Source organism: Lethenteron reissneri, chromosome 64, assembly GCF_015708825.2.
Source record: "Lethenteron reissneri isolate LAM-NWPU_2019-01 chromosome 64, ASM1570882v1, whole genome shotgun sequence".
Classification (NCBI taxonomy): Eukaryota; Metazoa; Chordata; class Hyperoartia; order Petromyzontiformes; family Petromyzontidae; genus Lethenteron; species Lethenteron reissneri.
The window spans coordinates 5,367,343-5,379,854 of record NC_083842.1 but is presented as its reverse complement, the minus strand read 5'-3'; the positions used below and the strand labels follow the sequence as shown (position 1 = coordinate 5,379,854).

The following is a 12,512-nucleotide window of genomic DNA, read 5'->3' as shown; positions in this document are numbered from 1 at the left end:
AGTGAGTGATGAGTGGGTGACAGTGAGTGAGTGACAGTGAGTGACAGAGTGAGTCACAGTGAGTGACAGTGAGTGACAGTGAGTAACAGTAAGTGAGTGACAGTGAGCGAGTGACAGTGAGCGAGTGACAGTGAGTGACAGTGCAGGGCAGGCGTAATGTGTTCAAAATGGCTAACTCGCCGGATCAGCCGGGCAGCTGAATTCTGCACGAACTGGAGCCTCCGCCCCCACCCAAGTGGTAGCCCTGCGTAGACGGCGTTCCCATAATGCAGGCGTGTTTAGAAAAATGCGTGAACGTGTATGATTCCATTTCTGGGACGGAGAGGATTTCTCGGAGTATTTGGTGGTTTTAGAAACCTGTTCTGACCATAGTGATGACCTGCGAGTGCATAGTCAAGCTCTAATCAAACTGCACACCGAGGTTTCGTACTTCGGAAACAGGGAGAGGGCGAGCTCCATTGATGAGTCACAGATCGATCTGACCCTGCCATGCTCTCAAACATCGTTCCGAGCCGACAATCATATACTCTTTCTTGCCTAGGTTTAGCTTCAGCCAGTTTTGTTCCATCCAAACGGCGACGTCGGAAAAGCATTTTGATAGGGTAGAGATCACGGCGTCTGGATCTGACAGAAAATAAATGTAGATCTGATTGTCATCAGCATATCGATGGCACTGAAGACCATGGCCTAACAGGCATATTGAAGAGTAGGGGGATAATTTTGAGCCCCGAGGTATCCTGAAAAGGGCAGGACCAACAGGAAAGGCACAATGACCCACAACCACAACCTGTTGGGTTGTCCTGTAGGAAAGCGGAGAGCCAGCTTAATGCTGAGCCTCCAATGTCAGCGAGAAACTTTCGGTGTCGCAACAACACCCCATGATCAATGGTATCAGAGGCAGCAGACAGGTCTCGTGTGATAAGGGCAGATAGGACACCCATTATCCGCAGCCTGAAGGAGATCATCCATGATGTACTGTAGTAATAGCAGTGATCGTGTAACATCGTTACACCTCGTCACTAGTAGTGCTGTACTAACATCAGTGATCGTGCAACATTGTCACACCTCATCAATAGTAATGTTCTAGTAATAGCAATGTCGATGTGACAGTGATAATGATGAGGTTAGAGGTAACAGTGACGATGATGTGGTGACAGTGGTGATGACGTATTTGTAACAGTGATGTAGTGGTATAAGTTATGATGAAGAGGTAGAGTTAGCAGTGAGGATGATGGGGTATGCTCACAGCTATGATGATAATGATGGTGTGGAAACCGTAATACAGTGAGGGAAAAAAGTATTTGATCCCCTGCTGATTTTGTACGTTTGTCCACTGACAAAGAAATGATCAGTCTATAATTTAATGGTAGGTTTATTTGAACAGTGAGAGACAGAATAACAACAAAAAAATCCAGAAAAACGCATTTCAAAAATGTTATGAATTGATTTGCATTTTAATGAGGGAAATAAGTATTTGACCCCTCTGCAAAACATGACTTAGTACTTGGTGGCAAAACCATTGTTAGCAATCACAGAGGTCAGATGTTTCTTGTAGATGGTCACCAGGTTTGCACACATCTCAGGAGGGATTTTGTCCCACTCCTCTTTGCAAATCTTTTCCAAGTCATTAAGGTTTCGAGGCTGACGTTTGGCAACTCGAACCTTCAGCTCCCTCCACAGATTTTCTATGGGATTAAGGTCTGGAGACTGGCTAGGCCACTCCAGGACCTTAATGTGCTTCTTCTTGAGCCACTCCTTTGTTGGCTTGGCCGTGTGTTTTGGGTCATTGTCATGCTGGAATACCCATCCACGACCCATTTTCAATGCCCTGGCTGAGGAAAGGAGGTTCTCACCCAAGATTTGACGGTACATGGCCCCGTCCATCGTCCCTTTGATGCGGTGAAGTGGTCCTGTCCCCTTAGAAAAACACCCCCAAAGCATAATGTTTCCACCTCCATGTTTGATGGTGGGGATGGTGTTCTTGGGGTCATAGGCAGCATTCCTCCTCCTCCAAACACGGCGAGTTGAGTTGATGCCAAAGAGCTCCATTTTGGTCTCATCTGACCACAACACTTTCACCCAGTTGTCCTCTGAATCATTCAGATGTTCATTGGCAAACTTCAGACGGGCATGTATATGTGCTTTCTTGAGCAGGGGGACCTTGCGGGCGCTGCAGGATTTCAGTCCTTCACGGCGTAGTGTGTTACCAACTGTTTTCTTGGTGACTATGGTCCCAGCTGCCTTGAGATCATTGACAAGATCCTCCCGTGTAGTTCTGGGCTGATTCCTCACTGTTCTCATGATCATTGCAACTCCACGAGGTGAGATCTTGCATGGAGCCCCAGGCCGAGGGAGATTAACAGTTCTTTTGTGTTTCTTCCATTTGCGAATAATCGCACCAACTGTTGTCACCTTCTCACCAAGCTGCTTGGCGATGGTCTTGTAGCCCATTCCAGCCTTGGGTAGGTCTACATTCTTGTCCTTGACATCTTTGGAGAGCTCTTTGGTCTTGGCCATGGTGGAGAGTTTGGAATCTGATTGATTGATTGCTTCTGTGAACAGGTGTCTTTTATGCAGGTAACAAGCTGAGATTAGGAGCACTCCCTTTAAGAGTGTGCTCCTAATCTCAACTCGTTACCTGTATAAAAGACAACTGGGAGCCAGAAATCTTTTTGATTGAGAGGGGGTCAAATACTTATTTCCCTCATTAAAATGCAAATCAATTTATAACATTTTTGACATGCGTTTTTCTGGATTTTGTTATTCTGTCTCTCACTGTTCAAATAAACCTACCATTAAAATTATAGACTGATCATTTCTTTGTCAGTGGGCAAACGTACAAAATCAGCAGGGGATCAAATACTTTTTTCCCTCACTGTAGTAGACATGATGAGGTTTAGATAGTAGGTGTGATTATGAGTTCGTGGTAACAGTAATGATGTTGAGGTAAAAGTGAAGATGATGATAATGGGTTTTTTACCCTTCTATCTGGCAACAAAACTGACACCTTTTTACAAGGAGTCATGTTTGCATAGACCGCAATACCTGCAGTCATAATACAAACAAAAGACATAACTCTGATAATGTGCACTGTTCTTAAAGTTGATTGGTCCACACCCGAGACAGCTTTCCTTAAGAGCCTAGTCTCACATGGGTTGGACCAGATGACGCCAAAAGGCGCACAACTCAAAGACAATGCACCATCAGAGTATGAGAGCTCAGGGCAAGCATCTACACTATGGGAACCTCATTTGCCAGTAAAAATATGATAATTGGTTTTTTACCCTTCTATCTGGCAACAAAACTGACACCTTTTTACAAGGAGTCATCTGGTCCAACCCATGTGAGACTAGGCTCTTAAGGAAAGCTGTCTCGGGTGTGGACCAATCAACTTTAAGGACAGTGCACATTATCAGAGTTATGTCTTTTGTTTGTATTATGACTGCAGGTATTGCGGTCTATGCAAACATGACTCCTTGTAAAAAGGTGTCAGTTTTGTTGCCAGATAGAAGGGTAAAAAACCAATTATCATATTTTTAAGGCAAATGAGGTTCCCATAGTGAAGATGATGATGAGGTCGTGGTAGAAATGTTAATAAAGATGAGGTAGAGGTGACATTGATGATGTATTGGAATAGTGATGCCGATTATGATGAGATAGAGGTAACTGTGATGATGATAATGATGAGGGAGTAGAGCTAACAGTGAATTTGATGATGATGTTGTGGTGGAGGTCACAATGATCATGGTGATGATGAGGTAGCGGTAGCATTGATGATGTCGTTGTAACAGTGATAATTATGGTGATTTAGAGATACTGGTGAAAGTGATTCAGGCTAATGATGAGGAGGTAGAGCTGACAGTCATGAATATGATGACGAGGTAGAGGTAACAATGAAAAGGTAGAAGAAACTTATGATCATCATGATGATGAGGTAGCAGTGATGACGATGAGTTGGATGTGATGATAGTGAGGTAGTTGTTACATTGACCCCTCAGCACCCATCCCAGATCAGACCTATACTTGCAGCCGTTGTGGCAGGACCTGCCTGTCCCGCATAGGCCTCGTCAGCCACCAGCGTGCCTGCAGAAGACGTGGATGTCCTTCCTAGATCTTCGTTTGCGAAGCCAAGCCATGATGATGGTGATGATGTTACATTGGAGAATTTCAGGTTTTAGTAACAGTGATGATGACGTAGATATAACGTTGATGATGATAATGAGGTAGAGATATTAGTGGTGATGAGGTAGTGGTTACATTGATGATGTTGATAATGATGATTAGGTAGAGGTAACTGTGATAATGATAATAATGATCATTATGATGATGAGGTAGTGCTAACATTGATGAAGATGACGCGGTTACATTGATGATGACGAATTAGAGGTAACTGTGATGATGAAGTAGTAGTAACAGTCATGGTGATGAGGTAGAGGTAACATTGCTATTGTCTTCTTGTAGGAATCCAGAAATACTCTACGATTTGCAGCGATGACGCTCTACAACCTGAGCGTGGAGCCGGAGCTGAAGTCGTGCTTCCACCAGGAGCTGGCGGCGGACGTGCTGGCCTGCTACCTGGACGTGCCCGACGCACCCTGCAAGCTGTGTGCTCTGCAAGCGCTCAGCAGGATTGCTGACGAAACAGACATGGATATAATCTGTAATGCTCAGGGTAAGATTCACTATGCCGTGATGATTTTATCAGCATTGGTCAATCCACTGCGAGATAGAAAGAAAACACCCAAGCCACGGCCGTTGTTCATGCTTCTGTGGTAGACCTCCTCTCGGAGGCATTCACTTCCTTGGCTGCTGCTCTCTCATTCATCTCGACCACCGGCCATCATTCCTTTAAGCAATGACGCGTTTCCCAGAAGTCCATATGATGTCTTTAACTATCATACGTTTTCAAATGTGTTCCTCTTTTGGTCTCTCAGTGAAACTTCCAATATTGCACCTCCTCATGCTTCTTTGCACATATTTTAACTTTTGTTTCCTTTTCTTGTCAGTGTTTCTGATACATGTCATAGCAGGTGTATACAATGATTCAAAAGTTTTTGAAGCGCCTTGGTATGTTATATTTTATTATCCAGTGTTCCTTCCTATAAAAGCATCCCAACCCACACTCATGCATTTCTTTATTCATCCTTTTTATCCAATTCAGCCTTAAGTAGCTTTTCTAAGTACACATACTTTGCTGTGTTTTCCTGTTATGTCCCTCCGACAGACATCTCTTATTTTTTAGCAAACCTGTTAAACGTGAATATTCTGTTTTATTTATCTCGAGTCCAACTTTGCAGCCTCTCATAATTTATTGCAAAATGTCCTGAAATTTTAATAGTCTATAAAGGCTAGGCACAACACTTTTTCCATTACAATACCTCTGTCCACCAGTCTTCTGATTATATACGTAGTGGGTTCAATTCAGGCACACACTGGAACTTTGGAGGCAACACTATTAGCTAAACACAACGGGTAACTCTTAACATTAACAGGATAACGACATAGGGTGGTAACCACCTCATTAAAATGCAAATCAATTTATAACATTTTTGACATGCGTTTTTCTGGATTTTGTTGTTATTCTGTCTCTCACTGTTCAAATAAACCTACCATTAAAATTATAGACTGATCATTTCTTTGTCAGTGGGCAAACGTACAAAATCAGCAGGGGATCAAATACTTTTTTCCCTCACTGTATGTAGGTGTTATTTCACGCGGACTTCTTTTTTTCCTGTCACTTTATTTGAACAGAACTCCTCGCGTTCAACACCACGTATCTCCGTCTCAACTCTCCCGCTTGCTCTGCTTGCCTGCCATGCTCAACTCGCTCCGCTTGCTCGCTAGCCTACTCCCTTTCACTCTGCTTGCCTCTCCGCTGCTAGCCTGTCACTACACACTCTTGTAGCTTCCCACCGTATACTCTGCTAGCCTCTCCACTGCTAGCCTATTACGATACACTCTGTTAGCTTCTCTACTGCTAGCTTTTCGCTATATATTTTTAGGTTTTTTCGGTAAAGTCACATAGGTAAAAAATTATTATTATAATTAATAAAAGTAAAATAAAATAAAAATGACGTTTCGGGCGCAACACAAGCTTCCGTCTTCAGGTTGAACCGTCACAGCACGATTGCTGTATCAAGTAAGAGAAATTCCAAGAAAACCGTCCTTGTATATATACTGGTTGACGGTGGGAGGAGCCAAGGCAGGCCTCTGGATATAATTATTATTATGAAGTTGGTGCGGCTAAAGCCGCTGCTAGGAATGAGCCTTTGTTGTGTAGACTGGTTGAACTGGGAGGTTCCAAGAGTTGTTAAGGTGCGGCTGCTGTAAAGGTGCGGCTGCTGTAAATGGGACCGAGCCTTTGTTATGTATATGAAACAGCACTTTGCTACGTTGCTGGGATTAATTCTAGATTTGCCAAATATGTGTGGTAAAACTTAAAGCAGGAAAAACAGTGTGTGAAAAAAGAACTATACGGTAACTGAAGAATAGTGCCTGTCAAATAAGATGGTCCAAATGTGTAGTTAAATCTTTTTTGCATGGTTAATAACATCTTTCCAATGATTACTAAGTTTGTACCCATCATCACGGTTGAAATTATGTCTGTGTTTGTATATTTGGATGGCTTCGTGTACAAACCTTTGATGGTAGCCAGGAGGTTTGCAGAGAACCTTGGTCTCGGAAAAGACAATTTCATGAGAGCCCACAGCGTTGTAACAATGATCGTGCTGTGACGGTTCCACCTGAAGACGGATGCTTGTGTTGTCTCCGAAACGTCGTGATTTTTATTTTATTTTACTTTTATTAATTTTAATTATACATTTTTTACCTACGTGACTTTACCGAAAAAAACCTAAGAATATGAATCCTTGCAGTCATGAAAGCTTCAAATCTAGAAATACTTTCGCTATATACTCTGCTAGCTTCTCTACTGATATTCTTTGCGCACTCAAACTTACGATTCTGCTAGCCTGTCTACCCTCACTTCTCCAACCTCGCCCTTGCCTCCAGTGGGGGATCAGCCATCACCTCTGGGGAGGACGAGGTGTGGAGAGCGGGGCACCGGGCTTCTCTTGTGTTCACTCTTGTCTTTACTCCAACCAACTCAACCTCTCTGCCTCACACGTTCCCTATTTATCCTGCCCCACATTAAATGCCCTAATTAAGCTGGCGTCCTCCCGTCTCCTCTCGCCCGTAGCTTCTGCTGCTATAGCCTCAATCTCTCGCCAATCTGGCACTTGTTCCGCGCCTGTATTTGTAGCCAGCCAATCACTGATATGCATCTTTATTGGTCGTCTCTCTCTCGTTGTTTTCTCTCGCAGCACCTGTTTGCCCTGATGTGATCTCACTGTCCGCAGCTCACACATGCGTGAACACTGTTTGCAAACCCCCGCGCGCGTTACACCACTACATATATGAGAGTACAGTATTGCAATTTCATATTACTAGATTTTGGCTTCGATAGAAAAGTGAACATTTATTAACAACTGACAACTCCAAACAAAATGTTGGAAAAGCTGTGCTTTGAAATAATAATAAAAACATTGTCAACAGGAGAGAGAGTGGTCTTTTTGAAAATATTATTTTTAATGCGTCTAATTTAAGGTATGTTCTGTATAAAAGGAGCCATCTCCCTGCTGACGGACATGGTGAACCGGCCCTCATACAAGGACTACACGGCAATGGAGAACCTCCTGTACCCAGCCTCGGGGCTGGTGAAGACTCTCACCATGGTCTCCATCACGGCCGGCATCCGCAGGAAGGTGAGGCTCCACAAAAAAACACATAGAAATATTTGACTCATTTAAAAATTATTAATCTACATTTTAAATGAGATTTCATCTCTCTGACCACATTTTCTTACTTTCAGAAAATTCACATTTATGAAAATGTATGTGTACAGGCATAGGGATAGTGGAAATGTGCCCGATTTCTTTATTAAACGGGTTAAGGTAGTTCGGTGATAAATCCATTATGCAGTTTGAAATTTACTGCAAATAACAGTAAAGTATTTTCTTGTAAAATATGATGGAAAGTCAAAGTATACATACACGTGTGTGCACTGCTGGGTGGTCGAGTCCACTGTGAACAAAGCAGAAATAGCACTGTTAACTCTTCACAAATGCTCTCATACAAACCAGGTCTGTATGCTGCATTAAACTCCACTGATTCTTACTCATACTCACCAGCATGCATAATAGTGGTATTATAGAACTTTCAGGAATCCCTCGCTATACATAACGGATATGTTCCCAGGTAATGTTACTTTACACGAAATATTGAAACCAAGCTCTTAATTTCCCATAGACATAATGGTACAATAACACACAGTGTCACCCTCAATAACCAGTACACTAACACTCACCCTCAATAACCAGTACACTAACACTCACCCTCAATAACCAGTACACTAACACCCTCAATAACCAGTACACTAACACTCATCAATAACCAGTACGCTAATACTCACTCTCACCCTCAACAAGATGTACATCAAACACTCACCATCAACAACCAGTACAATAACATTCACTGTCACCCTCAATAACCAATACACTACCATTCTAGATTTGAAGTTTTCATGACTGCAAGGATCCATACTCTTTGGTTCTTTTGGTAAAGTCACGTAGGTATAAAATAAATTAAATCACGACGTTTTGGGCGCAATACAAGCGTCCGTCATCAGGTGGGGATAACCACAGCAAGAAACAATTGCTGAAGTAGGCAAATGAGCTGCTTGTAACAAGGGGTTATTAATATTGAGGGAGGGGGGAGGAGCCAAGGATAGAGAGTGTGGGGGCGGGGCGTGGGTCAGAGGAGAGTGGAAAGCAGCATGCTCGAAATGCACGGCAAATTTCCAAGTGATGGGAGTGAGAGAGGGTGGTGGGTCAGAGGGGAGTGGAAAGTTGTAGGCTCGAAATGCACGGCAAATTTCCAAAAACCAGACCAGAGTTTACTTGTCCTGAATGCTGCTGTAATTTTTCACTCCCAGGTTAGGGTTTTGTAAGAAATACTAAAAATGTTATGTAGAGAGACCTATCATGGAAACATTGTCTTCTTATCAACATATTCTTGGTTCCTTCGGTAAAGTCATGTAGAAGGGAAAACAATAAAATAATAAAAATAGAACAATAAAATTCTCACTACGTTTCGATTGCAATACAAGCAATCATTATCAGGTGTGAAAACCACAGCAAGAAAATTTGAAAAAAGTGGCGTTTTTTTACGTTAGCACCACGGACAGCAACTGGCAGTGGACGAGTCCATCTATGCTCGGAACGGAGGAGGGGGGGAGCGGAAGAGAATGGAATGCGGTCTGAAAGTCACCGTTAGCGTGAACACAATCAATTAAGACCCGAAATGGTTTATCAAATCCTTCCAATGATTGCTAAGCCAGAATCCATCTTCTCGGTTGAAATTGTCTCTGTGTTTGTATATGTGGATAGCCTCATGAACGAATCTCTCATGGTAGCCAGATGGCTTGCAGAGAGCCTGTCTTGGAGAAGTCAATGTCATGTGAGCCCACTGAATTGTAACAGTGATCTGCCACGGCCGAGGTGTTGGTCCTACCGTGTTTTAGGTCTGCTTTGTGTTCACGGATGCGGTCCGAGACATGTCGTTTGGTTTCTCCAATGTAACTGCTACCACAGAGGCAACTTAGTTTGTAGACGCCAGGGTACTGTATGTCCGGAATCACATCTTTTACAGATGGGACCAGATCACGGATGTTATGTACTGTGTTGAATCGAACCTGGATCTTGTGTTTATTGAAGATTTTGGAGATCTTTTTTTGTGAACCCCGCAATGTAGGATAAGGTGATGGTTTTGAATGGGTCCTCAAGAGGGTCCTTCTTCATGGTTGGAGGGATGCCTTTGCCGATTGTGTAGTCGAAGTAACCATTAGCCTTAAGAGCTTGGTGTACGTGCTTGAGTTCACTGGCAATGTGTTCCTGGTCGGAGATGCATTGGGCTCTATGGTGTAGAGTCTTGATGAGGGAATTCTTCTGGGATGGATGGTGGTGGGAATCCGGTTTTAGGTAAGCATCCGTATGGGTAGCTTTCCTGTAGACAGAGTGGCTCATTGAACCATCAGGTCTCTTTTTTATTAGGATATCCAATAAAGGTAGCTTGCCATCTTTTTCAACTTTCATGGTAAATCTGATGGCTGGGTGAATGGAATTGATGTGGCCAGATGAAAAAAGTGTCATCCACGTACCTCTTCCATAAGGTTGGGCGTAGAGTGGCAGTCTGGATGGCGTCAGTCTCAAATTTCTCCATGAAAACGTTGACTACAACCAGAGATAGGGGGGAGCCCATTATCAGCAGTTTTTTTACGTTATCCACAGCGATGCTCATGATTAATTTAATTAAGTATTATAATAGCATTTCCTATAACAACATCACCTGGAATGGGCCTAATCCCTTCAGATCACGGAAGCCAAGCAGGTATGAGCCTGTATAGTGCTTGGATTGGTGACCACATGCATGCCAGATTACTGTAGGTGGCTGTGCGACTGTGCTATGTGGTAGAGCAGTAGTGCAACGGCTAGCGGGCTGCGCTACAAACCCCAAGAACCGAGTTATATTCCCGCTCATGGCCAACACCAGTGACGAATATCTGCATCGGTCCTGGGCCTCCCCAAGGTAAACTCAGCCTCAAATGAGTACCTAGTGCGATGTTTACACATCTGCCACTCGGGAGACAAAGGTGGCCAGGCGTGGTGCTGGCCACCCATCCCCTAGTGTGTCGTGCTGGTCTTCATAGGTGCTCGTTAGCAGCACTTGCCCCAACAGACTGTTAGGGCTATAGGGGGAATTGTTGTCTTTGTAGTGGTCAACATAGGGCAGTGCAGAAAAATCCATTATGCTGTGATCATATTCTGCCGCATTTATGCAACCCACCTCCAATCTATTCTTGTGTATGGCAATATGTTCAGGACCATCTTATTTGATAGACAACTATTACAGGTTATTGACAGACAGCCGTTCTTGTTTTACCAGGTTTCGTTTTTTTCTTTTTTCACACCTTTGTTATGTAGACTAGGCGTAGTCACAACCCGTACCTCTCCATAACAAAGGCTCAGTCTTTTGTTATGCAGTCTATTCACACTTTTGTTATGTAGGCTAGGCGTAGTCACAAACCGCACCTCTCCATAACAAAGGCTCAGTCTTTTGTTATGCAGTCTATTCTTAGTCTTAAGCCTCACCTTACCATATTAATAAAAAAGTGTGCCGTACTTGGCCCTTCCCCTCTTCAACCATTATATATACGGAGTGGTAGCTCTTGTAATCTCTCATTTACTTGATACAGCTGTCGTGGCTGTGACGGTTCCACCTGAAGACGGAAGCTTGTGTTGCCTCCGAAACGTCGTGATTTTTATTTTATTTTACTTTTATTAATTTTAATTTTTTACCTACGTGACTTTACCGAAAAAACCTAAGAATATGAATCCTTGCAGTCACGAAAGCTTCAAATCTAGAATGAATGTTCTGGAGAATTTAGAAGTCTACTAGCCATGAGAGGACTTCACAGAGAAGTTTGTATTGTTTTGGTATTTCTCCATTGAAAGTAAAAAAAATTACAGGGGTTTACTGTATGGTTCATAGTCTGGGTTGCATGACCACAATCACACTACTGTGGCTTGTATTTAATCTTCCATTAATGAAGGCGATGTGCACATCAGCCTATTGATGTTGTAATCCGGTTGATGGGTACAGCAGTGTCTTCGAGGAATGTCAAAGCCAGGAGGTGCGATGTTTGGATCTCGAATGCGGTGTTAATCTCAAACGTCTGTGTGGCACTCTGTTCACCAGCATTCCTTCTGGGTGAGATTCTAGAATGGGAACAACATGATCCCAAGAAGGGGAATTAGGACTTGAGTAAGGGGTGAGGTACATGGTTGAGGTCTTGTTTGATGGGGAGGTTGTCGTTGGAAATAAAACATGTAAAGTTTTTTGTAGTTTGCATGTCCCTGTGGATATTTGGTGCCAGAATGTTTGCCAGAACAGGAATCCAGATTATTTGCGTTGGGTTCAGTATTCCCGTTATGATTCTCTTTGCATTATTTAATTGTGCATCTAGCATTTTTGTGTATGAGCTCCCGGACTGGGCTGGAGTGCAGTAATTCTAGATTGAAGCTTTCGTGACTGCAGGGATTCATCTTCTTGGTTCTTTCGGTAAAGTCACGTAGAAGGGAAGTAATAAAATAATAAAAATAAAACAAAATAAAATAATTCTCACGACGTTTCGGCCACAACGCAATCAATTAAATCACGACGTTTCAGAGGCAACACAAGTCTCCATCTTCAGGTGGGACCGTCACAGCTAAATCTACTGTATCAAGTGAGGAGAAATCCAAGAGACAAGATCTAAATACAAGTTAAGGGGAGGGGGGAGGGGCTTATCTAATGTGGTAGTCAGGGACTGGAACGGTGGGGGGAGGGTACAATTGGAGAACCTCACCTACGTGACTTTACTGAAAAAACCTAAGAGTATGGAGTGCAGTACTCTG

General features: G+C 43.1%; 1 protein-coding gene across 3 annotated transcripts in view; it reads left to right on the top strand.

Annotated features, from left to right (window-relative positions):
• The window catches only part of LOC133359253 (uncharacterized), a 351,541-nt gene that overhangs the window by 105,486 nt on the left and 233,543 nt on the right, over positions 1-12,512 (top strand). The window contains exons 6-7 of one of the 3 annotated variants that reach the window (XM_061577728.1): positions 4,462-4,672; positions 7,624-7,763. The exons of the other annotated variants lie outside the window; for them this stretch is intronic. Coding sequence (XP_061433712.1) covers positions 4,462-4,672; positions 7,624-7,763 — 351 coding nt within the window. The remainder of the gene's footprint in view (positions 1-4,461; positions 4,673-7,623; positions 7,764-12,512) is intronic. 3 annotated transcript variants of the gene reach the window in all.